At 55.4% G+C, this 26,212-nt stretch overlaps 1 protein-coding gene across 2 annotated transcripts in view; it reads left to right on the top strand.

Moving 5' to 3' along the window:
• Positions 1-26,212, top strand: part of CPT1A (carnitine palmitoyltransferase 1A) — a 57,819-nt gene that overhangs the window by 6,414 nt on the left and 25,193 nt on the right. For both annotated transcript variants that reach the window (XM_043581920.1, XM_043581922.1), the window contains exons 2-9: positions 9,123-9,276; positions 12,640-12,779; positions 16,553-16,724; positions 18,526-18,627; positions 21,432-21,569; positions 22,031-22,108; positions 22,798-22,905; positions 25,688-25,775. In XM_043581920.1, coding sequence (XP_043437855.1) covers positions 9,136-9,276; positions 12,640-12,779; positions 16,553-16,724; positions 18,526-18,627; positions 21,432-21,569; positions 22,031-22,108; positions 22,798-22,905; positions 25,688-25,775 — 967 coding nt within the window. In that variant the 5' untranslated portion in view covers positions 9,123-9,135. The remainder of the gene's footprint in view (positions 1-9,122; positions 9,277-12,639; positions 12,780-16,552; positions 16,725-18,525; positions 18,628-21,431; positions 21,570-22,030; positions 22,109-22,797; positions 22,906-25,687; positions 25,776-26,212) is intronic.

The raw sequence follows: 26,212 nt of genomic DNA, 5'->3' as shown, positions 1-26,212 counted from the left end.
AGGAAATACTGACGGAGCAAGAAGGAATCTGAGCAACCTCACGAACCTTTTTGGGGCGCCTGGCGGGCTCAGTCAGTGGAACACGGGACGCTTGATCTCGGGGTTGTAAGTTCGAGCCCCACGTTAGGTGTAGAGATTACTTAGAAAAGAAAAGAAAAGAGAAGAAAGGTATGAACCTTGCCACACATGCAGGTCTGGATTTCCCCTGGCTGATACCCTTCCGGAACCTTCTGGTACCTTCCTTGAAGTGCCGTGGGTAGCAGCACTGAGGCCGGCCCGGGTGCCATCTCTGTAGTCCTGCTTGGCAGGAACATGGCCTCCCGTGTTGTGTCCATCCTGGAGACAGAACCAGCTTTGTGTGGCCAAGCAGAACCGTCCCGGACACTGGTCGCTGGGCCCCAGAGGGATACGCGGCGCCGCTCTGGCCTCTGTCGAAGACGATGCTGTAGATGGTGCCTGCGGTGTCTCCCCTCGAGAGTTTTTCCAGGGGTGGTGGCCCGAGTGTCCTCCGGCCCCATCTTCCTCCCTGATGAGGGAAACGGGCTGTGCCCCCAGAGTCACTGCCCGCTGTTGATGCTGTGCTGGGCCATAGAAGACAGGGCCCGCTCCCGCGTGCGAGTAGATTGTGCAACTGTAGCAGGGAGACGGGTGCCTGAGAACGATTTTAGAGTTGGCCCTGGTCGTGTTTGTAGTTGCTGTGGTTTTATTGCTGACTGCAGTCACATCATTCTGGCTACAGTCACATCATTCTGGCTACAGCGGAGCGATCTAATTTCGCACCCGTGTCGTAGCTGTAGCGATCTCGCGTGGCACTTTGAATGGAGTGTCTCCTTCACCTGGCAGGTAAGCACGTGGGTTGGGGGGTCGGACGCGGGTCTGATCCCCCAGCTCCGCTCTTTGCTGGCCGTGACCTTGGGCAGGTGTGTGTGCCTCGACGCCCGAGCGTTGGTCTTCTCCCTGGTAAATTCGTGCCATTCCGTGGGTTCTGGCGGGAATTATTTTTTTTTCCTTTTTATTTATTTATTAAAAAAAATTTTTTTTTTTAACGTTTATGTATTTTTGAGACACAGAGAGAGCATGAACAGGGGAGGGTCAGAGAAAGAGGGAGACACAGAATCTGAAACAGGCTTCAGGCTCTGAGCTGTTCAGCACAGAGCCCGACGTGGGGCTCGAACCCACGGAACGCGAGATCGTGACCTGAGCCGAAGTCGGAGGCTTAACCGACGGAGCCACCCAGGCGCCCCGGCTCTGGCGGGAATTAAATGGGCAGTTTGGGTGAAACGTGCATCATGTTGTCCAGCATAAGCCAAACAGGTTGGTAGGAGGAGTCATTTGTATTTTCGTTGCTAAAAGCACAAACACGAGTCTGCATCTCCTGTCTGTCTTAGCTAGTTAGCTACCTACCTACCTAGCTTCCTGCCTTCCTTCCTACCTCCCTATCTGGGTTCAAGGCTCTGTTGGAAGAGCTCTGACAGCACAGAATTATGTATTTTGGTTGGAAGTCCCATGCCACATGGCAGGTCCGGTCCGATGGTTTGTTTATTACGGAGGTGATTTCCATGTCTGAATTTCCCCCCCACCCCCCACCCCTGTTTTGGAATCCAACTAAGCACTTGGCATTGGGCTGACCTTTCACCTCCTTTCCTCAGCGGCTGCCCGTCCCAGGACCTCTGGGGCTGGGGGTGGCACCGTGGCCGGCCTTCTGGAGGGGAAGGGGACCCGGCTTCGGGATGGCTAGTGTGACGATTGGCGGGCCGCTGACCTCTGCGGTTATGGAGAAAAGGAATCGATTGAGGGGAAGGAAGGCAAAGGCAGGGACACGTGAAACATGGGAGTACAGACCAGTTTATTGGCCAGAGATCAGTGAGTGGCATTGGGCAAAGTCGGCGAAATTAAAGTAATCTGACCGACGTTGAACGAGCTGTTGTGACGTCATCCCTCCCCGCCCCGCTCCAGCTTCTTCACTTGGCGTTGGGAGAACTGTCTGTGGTCCTCGCTGGACTCACAGTTGAACAAGGACTCGTGTCCCGGAGACGTTCACCGCTTCCGTCGGGAGATTAAATAAATGAAAGACGCACGAGTGAGCGTCATCAGCCAGTCAGTGCGGGTAGAATCACCAAATGGAACCGGTGGGACGTTGTTCTCTGGGAGGCAGCCTTGCGGGAGGGGAGCTTTAAGTTGCGTGTGCGGAGCCGGAAGATGGGAGCAGGGCAGAAGGCATCCCAGCTGTGAGTTGGGGTTAGCAGGGCCCGCCCCCACCCCCGTCATGGTCGGGGTGGCCGGGGTGCTGGCCCGAGCGGAGGGGCCTGGGGGAGCGAGCTTGGGACGCTGTAGGAGCAGCCACCTAATAGGCTCGGGATGGGAATTTATAAAAATTGGGATAAATAGGTCGTCGCTCTCAACCAGAGCGCCTTACTCTGGACCTTGGTGTTTTTCCGAGAGCGGATTAGCGTAAGGTGCTTAAGTCTCTGGCACCGTCCTTGGAAGCACCTGTCCCCTCTGGTGGCCTTCACGGTTTCTAAAGTAGCACCGCTACGTGGTTCCCACGCTCAGCCTGGGGGCGCGGCGCCCAGGTGTGTCCCAGGCGAGGAGGTTTGTGCAAAGCTCACCATCGGATGGGGTCCGGGCGGGCGCTCTCCGCGCCTGGTGCAACCAGGGAGGATTTCTGCGGTGCCAGGGAAAATAAACGGGTCCGTGGCGCCCCACAGCACCCCAGACCACGGAGACACGTGTCTTCAGCACGTTGGATAAATTTCGCTGCCTGAAGCTGTTGACTTCCAGTTTACTGCCGAGCTGGTCTGGCAGGTGCACAGCGAGAGGTGGCCTGGCATCGAGAATACTCCCCGAGGGGCCTCCCCGTTACTCGGTGGCACCATCTGGGACAGGGGCGGCCAGTCTGTGTTCCCAGAACGTGATTCCCCTGTCACCCTGTTCCCTCCTGTTTAGACTTGTTTTTTGAAGTTTACTTATTTATTTTGAGACAGAATGGGGAGGGGGCAAAGAGAGAGGGAATCATCCCAAGCAGGCTCTGCACTGTCCTTGAAGAGCCCGATGTGGGGCCTGAACTCCTAAATTTTGAGGTCGTGACTTGAGTCTAAATCAAGAGTTGGAGGCTTTACCAACGAAGCCACCCAGGTACCCCTTTCCTGTTCAGATTTCTTGTTCTGTGTATTTATTTATTTTTTACTTATTATTTTTTTAATTAACTTTTTTTTTTTTTTTTTTGACAGAGAGAGAGACAGAGCATGAACGGGGGAGGGGCAGAGAGAGAGGGAGACCCAAAATCTGAAACACGCTCCAGGCTCTGAGCTGTCAGCACAGAGCCCCACGCGGGGCTCGAACTCACAGACTGTGGGATCATGACCTGAGCCGAAGTTGGACGCTTAGCCGACTGAGCCACTCAGGCGCCCCTCTTGTTCTGTTTAAAAGTTAAAAAAAAATTTTTTTAACGTTTATTTATTTATGAGAGACACAGAGACAGAGAGAGACCGAGCATGAGCAGGGGAGGGGCAGAGAGAGTGGGAGACACAGAATCCGAAGCAGACTCCAGGCTCTGAGCTGTCAGCACAGAGCCCCACGCAGGGCTTGAACCCACAAACCACGAGAGCATGGCCTGAGCTGAAGTCGGACGCTTAACCGACTGGGCCACCCAGGCGCCCCCAGGTTTCTTGTCCTAAGGCCTCTGGTAGTTGCTCAGTGATGATTTGAGAGAACAAACGACTGACAGAAAGGGGAGTTAAGCTCTCTTTTCATCCGTCTGTGTTTTCTTTGCAGCCTGTCTCCCTGCCCCCGCCCCCCCCCCTCCGCCCACCCCGGTCTTTCCTGCCTTTCCTGCCAGTACACGTACTCTCTTCTCTAGCTGGCTGAGAACTCGGGGAGCAGGTGCTGTCCTGCCGAGCAGGTGGATCGCAGGGGTCATGCCGCGTAAGCCCGTAAGCTCTGTCCCCGGGGAGGTCACCTCTCTCCACCCAGGTAGAGAGGTGCTCAGGGGGGGATGGTACGGGGTAGTGGTGGGAGGACGGCATGCCTTTGCAAGTTAGCAGGGTCTGGTGCTTGTGCGCGTCACAGGGGTGAGGCGCGGAGCCTGGTAGGCAGTGGTGGGCTTCTAGGAGGGGAAACGGTGGTGAGGTAGCAGTTAAAGCCTCAGGCAGGGCCCTGTGCGGCGCTAACTCCTGGGGTGCGGAGGGGCTGGAAGAGGAACCAGGGACCCCCCAGCTCAGAATCCTGCCAGGGGTGAGGGGCGGTGGCAGATAAGAGTCTACATGCCCGGTCACCTTATCCGGGAGGAAGAGGATGGTGAGTGAGGCCAGCGCTCAGACTGTTCAGTTGTGTCTCTCAGCTGGGGCATAGCAGAGCCCCCCTCCCCAACCCCCAACAGCACCAGGAGGCGGCGGGGGGGGGGTGCTGCCTGCTCACAAGGCCCTCGGGGGCCCCCTTCGTGCTGAGGCCCTTCACCGCCGCTATCCTGGAAGGTTGAAGGGTTACAGAGGAAAGCTGTCCAGTGAAGTGGCCTGGCTCCAGACGCAGGCCCGGCCTGCCAGCTGGCCCAGGGCCCTTCCTCTTACAGGGTGTTGGGGTTCCCAGCCGTGCTGAGAGAATGACAGGAGTCACCAGGAGGGGACTCCAGGGAGGCTGACCCAGGAGCGGGGAGTGGGAGACAGGGCAGGGTCAAGTTGATACGGCAGAAGACTAATATTCCAGGAAGGGGGCTCATAGGTATTGTTCTGTACTTGTCCGTGTTTGCAGCATCTCCCGATTTAAAACGTTCGGGGCATGGGGCGCCTGGGTGGCGCAGTCGGTTAAGCGTCCGACTTCAGCCAGGTCACGATCTCGCGGTCCGTGAGTGTGAGCCCAGCGTCGGGCTCTGGGCTGATGGCTCGGAGCCTGGAGCCTGTTTCCGATTCTGTGTCTCCCTCTCTCTCTGCCCCTCCCCCGTTCATGCTCTGTCTCTCTCTGTCCCAAAAATAAATACACGTTGAAAAAAAAAATAAAACGTTCGGGGCAGAAAACGACCTTGCTGCGTAGTATAGTCAAGTTCGCCAGGCCTCCTGTGGGGTCCTCCTAATTCCTGATGGTCCCTGAATTGATGAATGGCTTGCCTCCTTCCACCTGGGATGGGGGGGTCTCTCTTCTCCCCCAGCCTCCGGTGCGGTCAGCCCTTGGGAAGTGCTGGGAGCTTCGTCCTCCTCAGTTATTCTGGCCCTTCTCTGGGGGAGACTCGGAGGTGGGTGAGGGAGGCAAGACAGGCAGGCAGGCTCTGCCCACACCCACCTGGGTGAGAGGTGAGGGCGTGCCCTGCGTCGTGCAGGTCGTGCCAGGGCGCGGTAGGTCAGGGGGTGCAGTGATCCGACAGGTAGGCTCGCTCGTCCTTTGTTGTTGCCATTCGAGGTGTCGTTGGGTGGGTCTAGCTTATTCCCCGGTTACGGACACTGGAATGCAAGGACCGGCTTGTGGGCGGGCAGAAACCCTGTGAACGGGCCCCTCCTGATTTGACTTTGACTCTGTGCATGGGTGGTGGGGCCTGGCCGTGGCTCTGTGGGTGCTGGCTTCCGGCTCACGTGGCCGGCGGGCGAGATGTGCCCAGAAGGCAGGCGCTGACGGCCACTCGAAGGGTCTAGGGAGCTTTGAAAGTTGGTCTCCGAGTGTGAGATTGCACTGAGCTGCAGCGGACAGGTGTTTTCAGCAATATCCTATGATGCCTAAAAATATTTAACGGCTGTTTCCAGATGCCGCGAACTGACAGTTGTTCGAAGGAGTGAGTTCTCAGCGAGTGGGACGCTGGAATTCTGTATTTGAAGAGAGATTTAGGGGCATAAATGTTGAATAGATAACACTTCAGTTTCATGAGGCAGTGTTTTTTTTTTTCTTTTTTTTTTTAAAATAACAGCTTTATTGTGGTTTAACTTACCCCACAGTCCACACGCCCGTCCAAAGTGAACACTCCAGCGATTATGAGTCTCTTTACGGATATGTGCAGCCATGAGCACAGTTAACATTGGAACGTGTTCATCGCCCGAGAAAGAAGCCGTCCCCCCTTTAGCTATCTACCCCACTCAGTCTTCCTTCTGCCCCCAACCCTAGGTGAGAGAGAGGGAGAGGCAGAGAGAAAGGGGGACAGAGGATCCGACGTGGACTCTGCTCTGACAGCCCAGAGCCCGACGCGGGGCTCGAACTCCCCAACCGTGAGATCACGACCTGAGCTGAAGTCGGACGCTTAACCCACTGAGCCACCCAGGCGCCTCTCATAAGTGTTTTTGTTTTTATTTTTATTTATTTATTTATTTAAAAATTTTTTTTTTAATTTATTTTTGAGACAGAGAGAAACAGAGCATGAGCAGGGGAGGGGCAGAGAGAGGGGGAGACACAGAATCTGAAACAGGCTCTAGGCTCTGAGCGGTCAGCACAGAGCCCCACGCGGGGCTCAAACTCACGAGTGCGAGATCGTGACCTGAGCCGCAGTCAGATGCTTAACCCACTGAGCCACCCAGGCGCCCCTCATAAGTGTTTTTAAACATGAGGCTGTGATGCCAGGATTGGTGGAATGTTCGCTTACTAGATGTGCACAGGGAGTTTTCAGTTTTCAAACCTTTGTCGTCCGGTTCACCTGGTCCACTAATGACCGCTATGGCTCGAAGAGGGACTTCTGCTCAGGGCGGTGCCCGGGCGACTGCAAAACTAGAGAGCCAAGTTGTCCGTTCTGCGGTGCATTTAGGACTCTTACATCTGGCTTTCAGTTCAAAGCAATCAAAACAAACGAATCCTGACTTAAATTCAGTGTTCTGACCAGGCCGTTGACTCCTGGAAAGGACCGCGGAGACTCCCTATCTCGCCTGCCTCTCCCTGGCGGAGGTTAGATTCCTGAGCAAACACCGGGACCCATACCTTTGGATAGAATGGTCTACAGACACGATGTTTATGTTCCATCTGCATTAATAATCCCTCAGGTCTGGGTGAAGCCCTTGAAAGATCTTATAAACCATCGAGAGGGTAGCCAGTCCGTTAGCCTTGCTTGCCACACTTCACGTTCTGCAGAATTCTCTCCGTAACGCCTGCCGCCTGCCACGCGTGTAGCCTGAAATCTTCGTGGGGAGGGGCTAAGGGTTAACCGTGAGGCCCCTGGAGAATCCTAGAGACCCTTGGATAGCTTTGGGAGGGAGAGGATTCAGAGCGGTTTGGATGCCCCCGTCAACATCCCGAATTACCTGCAGCAGGCATTTGCCTGGAGAGCTCGCGGCTCTCAGCCTTGGGGTCTGGGCCTGCACAGCCGGCCAGGCGAGGGAGCCTGGCTCCGTGCCCATGAAATAACACGTCGACAACCTTGAACGCTTGGCAGACCAGGTCAGAGCCTCAGGTGCTGCGTGGTGACACTTCCCAGGTGTGCCCGTCCCAGCCTGTCCCTCTGCCCCCGGCATCCCCACCTGGACGCCCCTCCCACTCCCAACCTGTCCTGCCCACGCGGACACTCTCCTGTGCCCTCGAGTGGCTCCCGTGAGCGGATGGGCCAGGATCCCCTGGGGGCCTCTGAAGGCTTTCTGGAGTGGGTCCTCCTCCGGTCCCCCACTGGCGCCCCTGTGTCCTGGAAGACTGCTTCCCCCTCTTACTGGTCTGCTTCCCGGCCCCACCCACAGTCCTTACGTCAGCCAGAGCGGACTTCTAGAGAACAGAAACCGTGACTTAAAGCCCTTGGAATGTTTTTCCTTCGTTCTTAGCATAAAACCCCTCTGCCTCCCATGGCTGCCTCTGGGCATTCCTCTCCAAAGTTAGCTGCCTGCCCTTGACCTCAGCCGCCCTGCCCTTGACCTGCCCTTGACCTCTACCTAGAGGCTTGTTTTCCTTTAGGCTTGAGAGGCTTGCCCTCTGGGCTTCCTGTGTCACCCGGGAGGTCCCCTCTTTTGGCCTCTCTGTCCGAGTTGGGGTGGGGACCTTCTGCCAAGGTCTCCATCCTCCCTGTGGCTGGCACACCGGAGGCAGTCAACAAACTCTTGCCGAAGGAGCACACGAATGAAAGCTGCGTGCCTTCTGGGGGCCTCTCCTGGGGCTCTTTGTTCCAATTAGCTGAAGACTAAGCTAGTTTGGGCTTTTGTAACTGGGCATCTTTGAAAGCGCGGTACCTGTTGATTTCCGTAGGTCCTACGCCCGCCCTCTGTAGGCTCAAACAGGTAAAAAAGCGGGAGGAATCGTTGGCGGTGAGAAAGCTCAGTGTCGGGTTTTTGCCCCGGTCCTCGGTGACTTTGCCCCTCTGTTAGCTGCCCTTTCCTCGCGGGGCGCTCGGGCAGAGTGTCGGAAGAGAAGGTGGCCGAGGGGCCGGCTGTGCGGGAGGGAGGCCGGGAGGGCATCAGGAGTGGCCAGGGAAGAAGACGGGCCAGGAGAAAGGGAGCCAGAGACCCGGCCCGGAGCCATTGACGGGAAAGGTGCGTTCATTTGTGGGCGCTCGTCAGTGTTCCAGCCTTCGGGTTGCTGACCCAGGTTGGTTTCAGTCACAGCCTCCGAGGAGGAGGAGGAGGAGGAGGAGGAGGAGGAGGAGGAGGAGGAGGAGGAGGAGGAGGGGGGCCTGGCTCCGACACGCATAAGCACCCACTCCCAAGGACTCCGTGCGCCTGGATTTCGTGGCGTCTTTGTGGCGACCGGGATGGTCTCTCAAGTCAGCAGCCACAGGCACACCCGAGTCCCGGTGCCCCGGCCTGAAGATGAGGGGTTCAGGGCCATCACGGACTCCTGTGGACCCTCTGGGTTTCTTCTGTGCCAGCCTCCAGGCGGCATTTGCAGGTTCCTGAGTCAGCTGGGTGTGGCCTGGGCTGCTGGCCTGGAGGGTTGGTGCCGTGGGATGGCCCGGGGGCGGGGGCCGGGGGGGTGGGGGTTTCTGGGTGGGAGGGGGCTCCCCTCCTGGACTCTGCTGATCCCCGCCCCAGGCCTCCGAGCAGAGGGTGCAGTGGGCTGTGTAGTGCCCGACAGGCAGGGGAGGGGTCGGCATGGAATCCCGGGATCGGATCTCTTAAGGGACCGTTAAGTTTGTCAAATGGCTAGGAAACCTGCAAATTCAGAACGAATCCCAGGGCCGTGGAAGGGGTTTTCTAACATCCGGTGAAAGGCTGGTGCGTTACGCTCTCCCCTCCTCCTCCTAGGGCGTTACTGAAGATGGCGGAAGCCCACCAAGCCGTGGCCTTCCAGTTCACGGTCACCCCAGATGGGATCGACCTGCGGCTGAGCCATGAAGCCCTGAAGCAGATCTACCTGTCTGGACTTCATTCCTGGAAAAAGAAGTTCATCAGATTCAAGGTTAGCAGATACCTGTTGAGATCTGTAAGGCGCTCACGTTAGCATCTGAGAAAACGCCTCCAGGTGCTGGCGAGAAAGCATTTCAGAGCGGTGATTGCCGCGTAATTGATACTTCCTCTGTCCTTGTGAAACACACTCACTGGCTTCCTGAAGTTCTGGAAGGCAGGCAGGGGAACCGGCGCCCCTAGGCAGGTGAGTTGGGGTTCAGAGAGCCTGCTCGGAGAAGCAGAGGAAGAGACCAGCATCCGTGTCTCCTGCTTGGAGCCCAGAACCCCTTACGCCTTGTAGAAAAAGGATTGTTTCCTAGCTGTGTGGATTGCAGTGAATTTACCTAACGGCTACCTTGCTGATAAAATTAGCCAAACGTTGGGGCGCCTGGGTGGCTCAGTCGGTTAAGTGTCTGGCTTCAGCTCAGGTCATGATCTCACGGTTTTGGGTTCAAGCCCCGCGTCGGGCTCTGTGCTGACAGCCTGGAGCCTGCTTTGGATTCTCTGTCTCCCTCTCTCTCTCTGCCCTCCCCCCATGCTGTTTCTCTGTCTCAAAAATAAATAAACATAAAAAGAAATTAGCCGAACGTTGAAACAGGTGCACGTAAATTCAAATATAGCTAGCTTCACGTGCTCTCAATCCTGTTTACCTGAAAGAGTGGACATGTAGTCACCGTTTTTAATTAACCACGAGTCTTGTTTCCCCTTTGTTTGTAAATTCAATTTATTTCCAAAATCATGGAAGGAATAAAATACACAGATGGAAAAAATTCAGACGAGAGAATTGTCCGGTTCCTCCCCGCCCCCACCGGCAATGAGGGAAACGGATAACTGTGTTCATTTTCCAGTTTCCTTTTCAGAGGGTGTGGCTCAGAGAAGGGCTGTTGAGAAGGTGCCAGGAGCCAAAGTAGGTGAGAGCAGTGACCTCAGAGAAGGTGGACAGGTCCCTGGGAACCGGCCTTGCTGGTCAGGTGCCTGGGGCACAGCCAGAGGGCTCCAGGTCACAAGCCAGCCCCAGAGGCACCTGTGGTGGGGGAGGGCGCCACCTACAGGGAGAAGCGCGTTTTGCCACCCGACCTTGTCCAGAGCAACCCCTTTTTACCTTCAAATCCAAGAAAAGAGAAAGTTGGGTGCAGAGCTGTGGCCATCAATCGCTGCAACCCAGTGCAAATGTTCTCTGGTCTTAAGGACCTTGTAGGACAGCTGAACAGTGCACAGCTGTGCCTAACCGAGGGGTTTGCAGAGGAGCACAGGGCTCGGAGCAAGAGGGGAGGCAGGGGGACGGCGGGTGAGCGGGAGACCTTCTGTCTAGACCCTTCCTGCCTCCGTTTTATTTATTTATTAAAACAATTTTTTTTACCGTTTATTCATGTTTTTTTTTTTTAAAAATTTTTTTTCAACGTTTATTTATTTTTGGGACAGAGAGAGACAGAGCATGAATGGGGGAGGGGCAGAGAGAGAGGGAGACACAGAATCGGAAACAGGCTCCAGGCTCTGAGCCATCAGCCCAGAGCCCGACGTGGGGCTCGAACTCACGGACCGCGAGATCGTGACCTGGCTGAAGTCGGACGTTCAACCGACTGCGCCACCCAGGCGCCCCCCGTTTATTCATGTTTTGATAGAGACAGAGCATGAGCAGGGGAGGGGCAAAGAGAGAGGGAGACACAGAATCTGAAGCAGGCTCCGGGCTGTGAGCTGTCAGCACAGAGCCTGATGGGCAGGACTTGAGCTCATGACCTGAGCGGAAGTTGGATGCTCAACAACTGAGCCACCCAGGCGCCCCCTGCTTCCCGTTTTAATATAACGTAATATATGTATTTATTTGTCTTAAAAACATTTGCTTCAGAGAACACCAAAAAGAACCCCCACTTTGTTTAACATCTCTTTCCTTTACGGCTCTCAATAGCGGGGGATTGGGTGGGAATAGCATGGAGGGATGCAGCTGTCTTCTAAAAATTCAGGTAGGCTTTGAGAGCTTTTAAACCCATTGTCTTGGTCAAAGCAATCTCTTATTAAGATGGCTTTATTTAAAAAAAATTTTTTTTCAACATTTTTTATTTATTTTTGGGACAGGGAGAGACAGAGCACGAACGGGGGAGGGGCAGAGAGAGAGGGAGACACAGAATCGGAAGCAGGCTCCAGGCTCCGAGCCATCAGCCCAGAGCCCGACGCAGGGCTCGAACTCACGGTCCGCGAGATCGTGACCTGGCTGAAGTCGGACGCTTAACCGACTGCGCCACCCAGGCGCCCCTAAGATGGCTTTATTAAGAATTTCTTTGAGGGGGCGCCTGGGTGGCGCAGTCGGTTGGGCGTCCGACTTCAGCTCAGGTCACAATCTCGCCGTCCGTGAGTTCGAGCCCCGCGTCGGGCTCTGGGCCGATGGCTCGGAGCCTGGAGCCTGTTTGGATTCTGTGTCTCCCTCTCTCTCTGCCCCTCCCCCGTTCATGCTCTGTCTCTCCCTGTCTCAAAAATAATAAATAAACGTTAAAAAAAAAAAAAGAATTTCTTTGAGTTAGAAGTTTTGAAACAAACACGTAAGTGAAGAGAATAAGGAGCTACACTGCTCACCTGGTTTCCAAAATTTTGTTTCATATCTGCCGGGCCCTCACACCTGCTACTTTTTGTGGTTTTTTGCTACTTTTAGTGGTGGGGGTGTTGGCTGAAGGATGGTTCAACAGATTCTCAACATGGAGTGAGGTGTCTTGGAAATACTTGGGGGTTGAGTGGTCTTTTGATTCAAGAGCAGCAGGCAGGGGTGTTTTGGGAGCTGGGGTCTTGGGGCATCCCAGGTGGAGCGGGTTGGGGACAGGACTTCATGGTTGGCTCAGTGACATCCTTGAATTTTTTTTTTTTTTTACATTTATTTATTTTTGAGAAACAGAGTGAGACAAAGTGTGAGCCGGGGAGGGGCAGAGAGAGGGAGACACAGAATCCGAGGCGGGCTCCAGGCTCCAAGCCATCAGCGCAGAGCCCGACGCGGGGCTCGAACCCACAAGCCGCGAGATCATGACCTGAGCCGAAGTCAGACGCTCCACCGACTGAGCCACCCAGGCGCCCCAATGACGTCCTTAACTCGGTGTCATGAGTCAGTCTGGATGGAGATGGGGGGCATCGGTGTTAAGCTGGTGGCTCAGGCGATTCTCATGTCCTGGGGTCACTCTCAGGGAATCTGCTCCAGGGAGGGGATTGGCTCAGAAGCAGAGGAAGCGAAGGGGCTGGAGGCCCGGGGGAAGATTCCAGTAGTGACAGTGTGGTCACTTAGCCACGATGTGCTGCAAACGCCTCCTTCCCACTGTCCATCATCCCACTACCCTCACTACCAGGGGCCGTGGATTTTGTGGGCGGGACGTGCTCACGGTGCATGCTCTGTTTCCAGAATGGCATCATCACCGGTGTGTACCCGGCCAGCCCCTCCAGTTGGCTCATCGTGGTGGTGGGTGTGATGTCAACCATGTACGCGAAGATCGACCCCTCGCTGGGGATAATCGCGAAAATCAATCGGACCCTTGATACTAGGTAAGTACTCTTTCTAGATCGCAAACCCTCTAGGAAGTTAGCGATTCTCGTTAGTGATTTTTATCGCTGGTATGTATTCTTTTATTATTAAAACAATTTTTTTAATGTGTATATATTTGGGGGGGGGAGGGGCAGAGAGAGAGGGAGGCCCGGAACCCAAAGCAGGCTCCAGGCTCGAGCTGTCAGCACAGAGCCCGACGCAGGGCTCGAACCCACGAATCACAAGATCATCCCCTGAGCTCAAGTCAGAAGCTCAACCGACTGAGCCACCCAGGTGCCCCTTGTCACTGATATTTTTATGTCTTTTCACATATATAACTTCCTGTTCCAATTCATTTGGAAGCTTTGCTGTTCTCCTGTAGGCTCTCTTCTGTGTCTTCGACCAGTGTTAAGGTCCCCAGGGGGTCCGTGGTCCCTCGTGGCCCTTTCTCTGAAGGCCAGGGCTAAGAAGCACGTGGTCCCGGGTTGCCCCGGGAAGTCACGTCAGGGCCCAAGGTTGTGGTCGGTGCACTTAGCCTGACTGCAGGGTCCTCAAAACTGTTGGCTCTGGGGGGGACCTCAGCCCCTTAGCACCTGTCAGAGTGGCTTAGAACCCCAGCGGGAACCCCAGCACTCCTGAGAGTCTTAGGTTTTTCTAGGGGCTCGAAAATCCGCTTTCTACGTGATATCTGTCCTGGAGGAGCCTTTGGGCTGATACTTCTCTGAGAAGGTCGGTGGTGCCTGGGGTCCCATGTGGAGTGTGGGCACGGCCTGGAGGGCATTAACGGAACCCCTGTGAAGTCCTTTCCTCCCTGCAGCCCAGGGATGGCGTGACGCTTGTGGGTCGCACCCTGTGCTTCAGCGACTTCTGTCATGGGGGTCTCCGTGGTAAAGTGAAGTGTTCACAGGGGCGGGTTCTTGTGCTGAGTCCCAGGGAGAGGAAGTGGGGGCCGCACACCTCCGAAATCTGGGCTGCCTGCTCACAGAACCGTCCCACGAGACAGACATGAAACAAACAGCACTGCCTGATGGGGCTCTGAGTGGCCGGATGACAGAACGAGACAGAGCAAGTGGGGGAGGGGCAGAGAGAGGGGGACAGAGGATCCGAAGCAGGCTCCAGGCTCTGAGCTGTCAGCCCAGAGCCCGACGCGGGGCTCGAACTCACGAACCGCGAGCTCACGCCCTGAGCCGAAGCCGGACGCTCAACTGACTGAGCCGCCCAGGCGCCCCTATTTTCTGGTTGGGAAGCATCCTGCTACCTTCCAGCTGCCGTGGCTGTTCCGTGCCAGACCTCCAATCCTATTTCTCTGTTGCTTGTTTGCACTGACAAACCTTTTAAGTCTCTTACTAGAGCGATAACGGTCCCCAGAGGCCTCGTCTCATAGCTGGGCTTTGTTTTTCGGGCCAGAGGGCACGTGTGGACGGTGGGAACCCCAGTGACGGACGAGAGGGCAGCCCAGGCGTGTCCTCACGTTTCCCGGGCCGTCCCTGTCGTGTCGGGGGCTGGCCTCAGCCGAGCAGATGAACTCTGGGCCTTTTGAGAAAGCAGCCCGGAGCCTGCTTTCAATTCTGTGTCTCCCTCTCTCTCTGCTCCTCCCCCGCTCACACTCTCTCTCTCAAAAGTAAATAAACATTAAAAGAAAAGAATTTAAAAGCTTGGCCTTGGGTCGCCTTGAGCAGGTGCCCTTTGCCCTTGATCCCTTCTTGTTGAAAGCCCAGAGTCCAGCTGAGTCGCTCGCGGCCTCCACGCGGCCTCAGGAATGCCGGCTGGGGCCTTTACAAGCGTCTGCAGGGCCTAGAATGAAAATGCCATCATTTCAGGGGAAGCGTGCCTGGGCTGAACGCCTGCCAGATCCCCTGCGCTGCCTTGGGGGCCCGGGAGGCCAAGGCGGGGACCCCAACATTCCCGATGCCCTGGGCAGACCTTGCTCCTCCTGTCCTGGCGATCCTGGGGAGTCACAGGCCGACCCCTGCAGACGGCTGGCCTCCACCCTGGGTCATACTGTTTCTCCGTACGTTTCAGACTGCTGTGGGTTTAACAGATTTTTAATTTACTCTCCAGTGTGGACTCTTAACACTGGATTATATTTAGAAGTCTTGGCTATTTACAGCCCTTTATAATCTGGGTCTTTATACGTTTTGTTTCTTTGCTCCCTCTAAACCAATTGCGGTGAACTGGGCCGTCCCTGGCCCAGATTTAGAAAGAACAGATTAAGAGCCACCGTCTTCCAGGCTCGAGGGTCATTCTGGAACCATCTTCCTGGAGAGCATCTCCGACGGTCCCGGGTGACTGTTTTCATAAGCATAGACGTACTGGCTGTGTGGGATGTGCTCTGTGTTTGTCTGGCCCCTGCAGCCTCGGAAAGAATATGTTCTTTAAAAGAAAGCTTTTTTGGGGGGTACCTGGGTGGCTCAGTCAGTTAAGTCTCTGACTTCGGCTCAGGTCACGATCTCAAGGTTCATGAGTTCGAGCCCCACGTTGGGCTCTGTGCTGACAGTGCAGAGCCCGCTTCGGATCCTCTGTCTCCCTCTGTCTATGCCCCTTTCCCTTGTGGGCTTTCTCCCAAAAATAAATAAACAAAAATAAAAGAAGGCTTTTTTTTTTTTTTTGCTAATGCTTGTCATCCAAGTATCCATATGTATATTATATTAAAAATCCGGAATGTGTCATCTCTTTGTTAACGTTATGATACTCTCCAATTTTTGTGGACCTAACAGGTATGTGTCTTTTTCTTCAGTGATGTAGGCCTTCGGAATCCAAAGCGTAGGTGATCTGAGAGATAGGTTCTTAAATGCCTAGGTCTAAGCTGGCTTATAGATTACACTATCTGAAAAGAACGTGTAGAGATAAAGCAGAGGCTACAGTTAAACTTGGACACAAGATTTTTTTTTTTAAGTTTATTTATTTATTTTGAGAGAGAGAGACAAACAGAGCACCAGAGTGGGGGAGGGGCAGAGGGCGGGGAGAGAGGGAGAGGGAGAGAGAGAGAGAATCCCAAGCAGAGACCATGCTATCAGTGCAGAACCCCACATGGGGCTCGATCTCACAAATGGTAGGATCATGACCTGAGCTGAAACCAAGAGTCAGACACAACCTCCTGAGCCACCTGGGCACCCCAAGCTTAAACACAGGATTTGACGGCTTATAGAAAGACACAAATTTTGGAGCAAAAGTATTTTACCTTGAAGATAATTAGTTTCAATGTCACTTAAGCATGATAAGGTGTTAACTTGGCGGTTTTTCAATAGTGGAAGTACCTTTAGCTTCTGTATATTGGTTGTGTTAATAATTTGAAGCACACTTAAATCATTTAAAAAGACGAGATACAACTGACGTATAATGTCATGTTAGTTTCAGGTGTATAACATCATTTGGTAGGTGCATATACCTTTAAGTGATTACCACCAGCCTAATGAATATTCATGTCCCCATATAGGTACAAATTTTTTTTTTCTTACGGAGAGAGCTTTTAAGATCTACTCTTCTAGCAATTTTTTTGAAAAGTGTGTACTTATTTTGAGAGAGAGAGCAAGTGTGCATGCAAGCAGGGGAGGGGCAGAGAGAGAGAGAGAGAGAGAGAGAGAGAGAGAGACTCCCAAGCAGGCTCCTCACTGGCAGCACAGAGCCCGACATGGGGATCAAACTCACGAACCGTGAGGTCGGATGCTTAACTGACCGAGCCACCCAGGCTAGCGTCCTCCCTTTGGTTCGGGGTCCAGAGTGTCACTGGTGTCGAGGGGAGGCTGCTCTGGCTGGCAGTGCGTAATGCATTCTCGGCTTGTCTCGTCCCTAGCGGCTACATGTCCAGCCAGACGAAGAACGTGGTCAGCGGCCTCCTGTTCGGCACGGGGCTGTGGGTGGCCCTCATCATCACCATGCGCTACTCCCTCAAGGTGCTGCTGTCCTACCACGGCTGGATGTTTGCCCAGCACGGCAAGATGAGCCGCGCCACCAAGATCTGGATGGTAACGGAGCCTCCCTTCGCCCTCGGTGCCGGACGCGTGTGGATTTTTACATTTTTTTTATTTCTGAGAGAGAGAGAGAGAGAGAGAGAGAGCGCGTGACAGAGCATGAACAGGGGAGGGGCAGAGAGAGAGAGGGAGACACAGAATCCGAAGCAGGCTCCAGGCTCCAACTGTCAGCACAGAGTCCGATGTGGGGCTCGAACCCATGAACTGTGAGATCGTGACCTGAGCCGAAGTTGGACGCTTAACCGTCCGAGCCGCCCAGGCGCCCCTGGTATTGGTTTTTTCCTTTTTTTTTTTTTTTTTAAGTGCTTTTATGGGGCACAGTTTGACGTACAAAAGGCCGTAGCTGTTTAGCAGTGTGTCCGTGGGGACGTGTGCACCTGCAACCCCATGATCAGTCTCCGGGCCATAGACTTAGTTCCTTGCAAAGTTTCCTCACGCCCTGCCCCGTTTTCCTCCGTGGAAAGAGCCCGTGAACGAGATCCACCTTCTCAGCAAGGGTTTAGGCCCACAGTGCGGTGATGTCGGGGACAGGGCCAGTGCCCCGGCCGGGCAGCCGCTGCCCCGTTCGCCGCGGTATCGGTCCTCACCTGGCTCGCCTCACCTGGCACGGAGTCAGGTGCGGGTGCCTTGTACTTCCAAAGGAGGATCCCCGTGGACCTCTCCCCTCCACGCTCGGCTGGTTGACCTGGGAGTTGGCCTCTCCTTGCTGGCAGGGGCATTGCTTCCCCGTGACTCACACGTGTGGCCAAAGAGTAAAGAGTCCGGGAGTCCTGAACGTGGTATATTAGCGTGTGCTAGGCTCGCCATCCATCAAAGTAAAGTGACATCCGTCTGCAGCTTTCAAAGGTCTTCTGACTGAGTGGTTCCCCTAGCCGACCGGTCTGACCAGGTCTCCTCGGTTCACCCTTCTCCCCGAGGGGGTTTTGCCTGCTCTCCTGGGCCCGTAGTCTGAGCGTCCCCTCGTCTGCCGTGCATGTGGACGTTTGTCCGACTTCACCCGTGACGGCTGAGCCCCACCTCCCGGGGCCCACCCGCACCCACACGCTTCGCTCTCCTCCAGACCGACTTCCTGTGCCCACGTGGCTGTGAGATTTCAGTTTTCCAGAGAAGCAGAATTTAACACCCATGAGAGAGTCAGAGACGGCACCCACACTTCACAGAATAAAGCTAAACGGTGTTCCCACGATGGCATTCTGGTCATGTCCGGTTGAGTCCCAGCCACCCCCCCCTCCCCACCCCTCCTTGAGCCCTAGAAATGCCTTTGAGGTCTGGTCCATAGGAGATGACCAGTTACGACACCAAGGTTAGATCATTCCAGATGAAAGCGAGGGCCGATAGGCAGATAGATGCGTGCTGTCCATTGGGCTTGGCGGTGGCTGAGGGGGGGCCGCACCGCTGCTCCTGGGGTTGGCTCGAGCCCAGGCCTCTCGGTCCAGCCCCTCGTCACCGTTGCCAGAGTTTTGAGCCAGTCCCTAACCCGAGGGCCTCGCAGAACCAGCTGACTGACACGGGGCCCGCATGCAGCGGTGCAGTCAGACAGCAGAATCTGGGCGCCCAAGAAGGGGTCCTGTCCCGGGCCCCTCGCGGCATGTGTCAGACTTGGGCTTTCATCAGCCTGGGTTTCGTTTGGGCTTCCCTGCTTGTTTGTGTGCCCGGGGGCGGAAAACAGACCAGAAGGGGACACAGGCCACCGCAGAACGTCCGCAACCAGTCGGCAAGTCGTCTGCGCTTGAGAACCGGTTTCACATCTTTAACGCGGTCTCACGTTCTAAAACGTACCTTTTTTGTTTTTAAGGGCATGGTTAAGATCTTTTCGGGCCGCAAGCCCATGTTGTACAGCTTCCAGACGTCTCTGCCACGCCTGCCGGTCCCTGCGGTCCAGGATACTGTGAACAGGGTAAGCGTGGCTTCAGCTCACTGTGACACCCGCTCCGAGGTGCAGGTGTCCTGGGATTCCGCTTTGTGACCGGGTTTAATTTACCATCGTTGGGTCACGGACTTGTCTGGCTGTTGTGGGAGATCTTTTCCTTTCTGATGTATCAGCATGTGTTATGTGTTTTACTGTTTTTTTTTTTTTTTAATTTTACTTTTTTAAATGTTTATTTGTTTTTGGGAGAGAGAGACAGAGCATGAGCAGGACGGGGGTGGAGAGAGAGAGGGAGACACAGAATGTGAAGCAGGCTCCAGGCTCTGAGCTGTCGGCACAGAGCCCGACGCGGGGCTCGAACTCATGGAACTTGAGATCGTGACTTGAGCCGAAGTCGGACGCTCAACCGACTGAGCCCCCTAGGCGCCCCGTGTTTTACTTTTTTAAATGTTTATTTGTTTTTGGGAGAGAGAGAGCATGAGCAGGACAGGGGTGGAGAGAGAGAGGGAGACACAGAATGCGAAGCAGGCTCCAGGCTCCGAACTGTCGGCACAGACCCCGACGCGGGGCTCGAACTCCTGAACCTTGAGATCGTGACCTGAGCCGAAGTCAGATGCTCAAACGACTGAGCCACCCGGTTGCCCCCGTATTAGGTGTCTTTTAAAAGGTATCACCCTTGTTAGAGAAACGGCTTCACGACGTTTTTCTTAGATAGCTTCGTTGAGCCATAATTCACATGCGTACAGATCCGTCCCAAGTATCCAGTCTGACGGTCTGTTAAGTGATTAGCGTTTTACGTTGTGATAAAAGTGTATATGGAACGTAAACATGACCGTTGTAACCACTTGGAAGTGTGCAGTTGTGTGGCATTGAGTACATTCTCTTAGCACAGCCTCCACCACAGTCTAGTTCCAGAACTTTCTGTCAGCAAAGCCCCGTGCCTGTGAGCATCATAACCCGTCTTACGCCCCAGCCCCCCGGCTCCCACTAGGCTGTCTCTAGGTTTGCCTGTCCTGGAAGTTTCCTGTAAGTGGGATCCTGCAATATGTCCTGTGCGCCCGGCTCTTAGACCGTTGAGATTTATGTGTCCCTCAGTCTGTCATTCCTGTTGATGACTGGACGCTATCCACCTGTATGGTCGGACCGCACTGTATTCATCCATGCATCTGTCGATGGACATTTGAGTTTTTTCCACCGTTTGGTTGTCGTGAATGGTTTTTGTTTTCGGTCAGGCACCTGCTTGCGGTTCTCTCGGGCGCGAGCCTGGCACTGGGATCACGGGATCAGGGAGGATTTCTTGTTTAACTTGTCAAGGAACAGCCGTGCTGGTTTCCACGGCGCCCGCGTTCCCACCGCAACCAGTTTTTGCCTGTCCTGTGGCCCCACTTTACAAACGTCGTGGCTTTTGGGGCCCCTGGGTGGCTCCGTCGGTTGAGCGTCCGACTTCGGCTCAGGTCATGATCTCGCGGTTCGTGGGTTTGAGCCCCGCGTCGGGCTCTGGGCTGACGGCTCAGAGCCTGGAGCCTGCTTCCGATTCTGGGTCTCCCTCTCTCTCTGCCCCTCCCCTGCCCATGCTCTGTCTCTGTGTCTCAAAAATAAATAAAAACATTTAAAAACATGTCTTGGGTTTTGAATCCAGGCTTAGTCATTTAGTTTCTGTTGGCTTTTTCGAGTCCCCTCTCCTCTCTGCTCTCGTGTGCCCTCCCCTGAGGACGGGCCTAGCGACACCTGTGGTTCTGGTGACTGGCTCGAGCTCATTCTAAGTGTTGTTTTCAGTTCCGCGAATGCACCTCTCACTTTGAATAAACTGGAACAGCCGGTTGGTTTCAGCAATGGGGCCCCACCTTTAAACATTCAAGGAGATTTCTAGAGATTTCATTGCTGCCTCAAAGCTGTTTTCACAGCAGATAATATTGGCACAGTGAAACGTTTCCTGGTAAACCGAGGGCTTTACTTTCTTGTTTGTTTGTGATGTTTATTTTTGAGAGAGAGAGCGGGAGCAGGCAAGGGGCAGGGAGAGAGGGGGAGAGAGCACCCAAAGCAGGCTCTGTGCTGTCGGCAGCGAGCCCATCACGGGGCTTGAACCCATGAACTGCCAGATCGTGACCTTGGGTGAAGTCGGATGCTCAACCAACTGAGCCCCCCAAGCTCCCTTCTTTTCTTGTTTTTGTTTTTCATAATTGTTTTCATTCTTTTTTTGTTCTTTTCAAGTTGGTTTGCTTATTTAGGAGTCGGGGAGGAGCAGAGAGAGGAGAGGCAGAGAGTCCCAAGCAGGCTCCACACGGTCAGCGAAGAGCCCGACGTGGGGCTCGAACTCACAGACCGTGAGATTATGACCTGAGCCAAAGTCAGACGCTTAACCGACTGAGCCGCCCAGGCGCCCCAAGATTTTCTTTGCTTTTAATTTTTTTAATGTTTAGTTTTGAGAGAGAGAGAGAGAGAGAGAGAGAGAGAGAGAGCATGAGTGGGGGAGGAGCAGAGAGAGAGGGAGACACAGAATCCGAAGCAAGCTCCAGGCTCGGAGCCGTCAACACGGAGCCCCATGCGGGGCTTGAACTCACCGCGAGATCATGACCTGAGCCGAAGTCGGACGCTCAACCGACTGAGCCTCCCAGGCGCCCCGCAAGATTTTATTTTTAATCTCTACACCCAGCGCAGGGCTCGAACTCCTGACCCCGAGATCAAGAGCCACGCGCTGTACTGACTGCGTCCGCCAGGCGCCCCGCTTGGGGAAGATTTTTAAACCTTTGAAATCTGTTTACGGTGTTTTGTGAGGCACGGATGAGGGGCCCGTGCATTTTAACTTGGCTTATGTGCTTTTTCGTCAACCCCAGTACCTGGAATCGGTGAGGCCACTCATGAAGGAATCAGACTTTAAACGCATGACGGTTCTCGCGCAAGATTTTGCCGTCAGTCTCGGACCAAAACTGCAGTGGTATCTCAAGTTAAAGTCCTGGTGGGCTACAAACTACGTAAGTGCTCCCACACACCGTCGTTCTCGGGGCCGAGTGTTTCGTGTGCAAACACGGGTCCGTGCCACGAAGCCGGGCTCCCCCGTGTGTGGCCGCAAGAGGGGGGCCGCCTGGCGGGTGACCCGAGATGGGATGTGGAGGAGACATTAACTGTGACCGGACAGACCCGATGATGAGGCCGCAAGTCGGGGCTGGGGGGCTGGGGGGCAGTGGCAGGGGTGGGGGGGTCGCGCCGTGTTTTGATGAGGCCCCGTCTATGAGGGTGTGGAACTCGCACACCCACCCGGGCTCCTGTGTGCACCGATGCGTGTGCACGCACACACGCACCTCAACACGAAGCAGTGTGGCAGGAGTCCCCCAGAGCAGTCCTTGCCCCCCCCCCCCGCCCCCGCCCCGGGCCCCGCCAGTCTGTGTCACTCCTGCTAAGCTCACCAGCGGTCTGTCCTGTGTGCACCCGACAGGTGAGCGACTGGTGGGAGGAATATATCTACCTGCGGGGCCGGGGGCCACTGATGGTGAACAGCAACTATTATGCCATGGTGAGTGGCCGGGAAGCGCCTGTCCCCGCTCCCGCTGGCCCTGGGCTTCCGTCCGCGGCCCCGGGGACCTGCCCTCCGCGCCCAAAAGCTGCGTGCGCGTCTCTGTGTTTGCCCCGAGCCACCGCGGAGAAACGAGGACAGCAGAAATGCTCTCGGGCCCGTGCCCTCTCCCTGTTGCCACCCCTGGGCGCCGGGTCGAGCCACAGCAGCCTGAGGGCCCGTGTCCCTGCCCAGCTGCCGCGCTTAGTGACCTGGTGGGCCAGGCGCACAGCTTCCTCCCTCGCTGCCCTAAGGCGCCAGGAGACCGAGCCCCGTGTGTCATTCCCGGGTCTCTTGGGGGTTTTTTCCCTGTCTTCCGCGACACAGATGGCCTGGGAGGGCACACGCCATTCTTTTGTGAGAAGCCCCTGAAAGCGGGGGGTTTTGAGAACTGGCATTTAATACCTGTAATAACTAGCCAGCCTCATTCTTTGTCTCTTGCTTTGTCCTTCCCTTCCTTTCGTTTTCCCGTGAAACACGAAATAAAACCGGCAAAGTGTAGGAAGCGGGGTTTCGGTTTGTTTTCTATCAGAGCAGGTGTGATTTCACGGGTAGGGAAGGATTTCCGCGGTGCGGAAACGCCCTCCTGTGTAGTTACGTCAACTTGTCTCCTCCTACGAGTGCTCTCTGTGCCGTGTGCACCTTTCCAGGACTTGCTGTACGTCTTACCGACGCAGATTCAGGCGGCGAGAGCCGGCAACGCCATCCACGCCATCCTGCTGTACCGACGGAGACTAGACAGGGAGGAGATCAAGCCGGTACGCAAGCAAACTGCTCTTGAAGAGTTTCGCTTTTTATGTTTGTTTATCTACTTTGCGAGAGAGCGCATGCACGTGTGGGGGAGGGACAGAGAGAATCCGACGCAGGCTCCGGGCTCCGAGCCGTCAGCACAGAGCCCGACGCGGGGCTCGATCTCACGAAGCGTGCGATCATGACCTGAGCGGAAATCGAGAGTCGGAGGCTTAACAGACTGAGCCACCCGGGCGCCCCTAAAAAATTCTTTTTAAGCGGCTTTGTTGGTGTGGTGCACATACGTGAGGCGTGCGGTTTGATAGGTTCTGATGAATTTATATAATGTACCCCTGAAACCGTCACCGCAGTCAAGACCGTGAACACAGCCGTCACCCCCAGACGTTCCCCTGGGGGCCTTGTGCTCTCGCTGAGCCTCCCCGTCACCTGCCAGGTAACCGCCGCCTGCCTCCTGTTACTCTAGATTGTTTGCATTTTCCAAAGCTTTGTGCAGGTGGAATCCTACAGTGCACACTCTCTCTGTCTCTCTGTCTCTGTCTCTGTCTCTCTCTCTCTCTCTCTCTTCTTTCACTCTGTATAATTATTTTGAGACTTAACTCTCCGTGTGTATCCTAAACGGATGTACGTTCGTTGTACTTTAGTCCCATAATCAGCCCTGGAAGAAGCCCTTGCTTACTTGTGCAGGAAAATGGTTAAGCTGGTAAATCATTCAGGAGGGACGAGATGTTCCTTCCTTCTTCATGCCCGGCAGGGAAGGGAGCCCAGCGCAGGGGCTTAAACTCAAGACCCTGAGATGAAGACCTGAGCCGAGAGCGAGGGTTGGACACTTAACTGGGCCACGCAGGCGCCCCGTTGTGTCATGCCCTTTCATCCACCCTTCCCTTGCCTTCCCCCTTCCCTTCCCTTCCCTTCCCTTTCCTTTCCTTTCCTTTCCTCTCCTCTCCTCTCCTCTCCTCTCCTCTCCTCTCCTCTCCTCTCCTCTCCTCTCCTCTCCCCCTCCCCTCCCCTCCCCTCCCCTCCCCTCCCCTTCCCCTCCCCCTTTCCTTTCCTTTCCTTTACCTTCCCTCCCCTCCCCTCCCCTCCCTCCCCTCCCCTCCCCTCTCCTCCCCTTCCCCTTCCCCTCCCCCTCCCCCTCCCCTTCCCTCTCCCCTCCCCCTTTCCTTTCCTTTCCTTTACCTTCCCTCCCCTCCCCTCCCCTCCCCTCTCCTCCCCTTTCCTCCCCTTCCCCTTCCCCTTCCCCTCCCTCTCCCCTCCCCCTTTCCTTTCCTTTCCTTTACCTTCCCTCCCCTCCCCTCCCCTCCCCTCTCCTCCCCTTCCCCTCCCCCTCCCCCTCCCCTTCCCTCTCCCCTCCCCCTTTCCTTTCCTTTCCTTTACCTTCCCTCCCCTCCCCTCCCCTCTCCTCCCCTTCCCCTTCCCCTTCCCCTCCCTCTCCCCTCCCCCTTTCCTTTCCTTTCCTTTACCTTCCCTCCCCTCCCCTCCCCTCTCCTCCCCTCCCCTCCCCTCTCCTCCCCATCCCCTTCCCCTCCCCCTCCCCCTCCCTCTCCCCTCCCCCTTTCCTTTCCTTTCCTTTCCTTTACCTTCCCTCCCCTCCCCTCCCCTCCCCTCTCCTCCCCTCCCCTCCCCTCTCCTCCCCATCCCCTTCCCCTCCCCCTCCCCCTCCCCCTCCCTCTCCCCTCCCCCTTTCCTTTCCTTTCCTTTACCTTCCCTCCCCTCCCCTCCCCTCTCCTCCCCTCCCCTCCCCTCTCCTCCCCATCCCCTTCCCCTCCCCCTCCCCCTCCCTCTCCCCTCCCCCTTTCCTTTCCTTTCCTTTACCTTTACCTTCCCTCCCCTCCCCTCCCCTCTCCTCCCCTTCCTCTTCCCCTTCCCTTTCCTTTCCCTTCCCTTCCCTTTCCTTCCTTTTTCTTTCCCTCCCCTTCCTCTTCCCTTTCCCTCCCTTCCCCTCCCTTCCCCTTTCCCTTCCTTTCCCTTCCCTTCCCTTCCCTTCCCTTCCCTTCCCCTTCCCCTTCCCCTTCCCCTTGAGAGAGACAGAGATAGAGCACAGGTAGGGGAGGGGCAGAGAGAAGAGGACAGAGAATCCCAAGCAGGCTCCACATTGTTGGCGCAGAGCCCGATTCAGGGCTTGAACTCACAAAGCATGAATCCTGACCTGAGTCAAAGTAGGACACTCGACTGTCCGAGCCACCCAGGCATCTCTTTCTTAAGTACGCCTTTGGTTGAAAGTGTCAGTTTATGAGTGACCGATCAGAACGTGTTACTTGGGAAGGAAGATGCCGGAAGCCCTGGCACAGTTCAAGCTTTGCTTTGCGGTGAAGGTTGGCATCCCAGAGAAAGGCTGCTCTTTGCCGAGTTTGCAAGGGATTAAGTCAAACGCCCTGTGCACTTGGAAAACAAATCCAGCATTTCAAAAGGTTTTTTTCAGTTTTTTTTTTAATGTTTATTTATTTTTGGGAGAGAGAGGGAGACACAATCAGAAGCAGGCTCTGAGCTGTCAGCACAGAGCCCGGTGCAGGGCTTGAACCCATGAACCGTGAGATCATGACCTGAGGTGAAATCAGATGCTTAACTGCTGAATCGACTGAGCCACCCAGGCGCCCCTAAAGATTTTCTTTTTTTATTCTTTTGTGTAATCTCTACCCCCAGCATGGGACTCGAACTTACAACCCCGAGATCAAGAGTTGCACGGCCTTCCCACTGAGCCTGCCCCGTGCCCCACAAATTCAGCATTTAATTTGCTCCTCCCCCCCCGCCCCCATGGAATTCTTATTTGTTTGAAACATACTTTTGTTGCAGATTCTGCTGCTGGGATCCACAGTCCCGCTCTGTTCCGCTCAGTGGGAGCGGATGTTTAATACTTCGCGCATCCCGGGAGAGGAGACGGGTGAGTGGGGCTCCTTCCGGAAACAGCACTTTCGCTGCACACGGAGGCGGCGGAATGACAGTGTGGTGGTTCGTGCCCACCCCTCCTGAGGTTGTGAGAATGCGGGCTCGGGAACATTCCTTCCGTTGACCGGACGTGTGGCTTGTCTTCAGACTTGAGTTTCTCTTGGGCTGAAGGCCGTCTTACAGGGAGTCTGCTCCAGATCCGGGCAGGAGTGTCCTCTTCTTCCTCTGGCTCCCGCAGGGGGGGGTCTGCTCTGGCCCACGTGTGATGCACGCGGGCTTGTGCCCACCGGGGGCGACCTGAGCCGGGACGGCTGACCCCCACCCACCCTCCCAGAGCGTGGGGCGGCCGCATCACCCGCCCAAGCCGGGGCACCCTCGAGAATGAAAGGAACACGTGGCATCACTGGGGACTGTCCCAGGCCTGCCAGGCCA

This window comes from Prionailurus bengalensis, chromosome D1, assembly GCF_016509475.1.
Source record: "Prionailurus bengalensis isolate Pbe53 chromosome D1, Fcat_Pben_1.1_paternal_pri, whole genome shotgun sequence".
Taxonomy (NCBI): Eukaryota; Metazoa; Chordata; class Mammalia; order Carnivora; family Felidae; genus Prionailurus; species Prionailurus bengalensis.
This window is presented reverse-complemented; position numbering and strand designations above follow the sequence as displayed.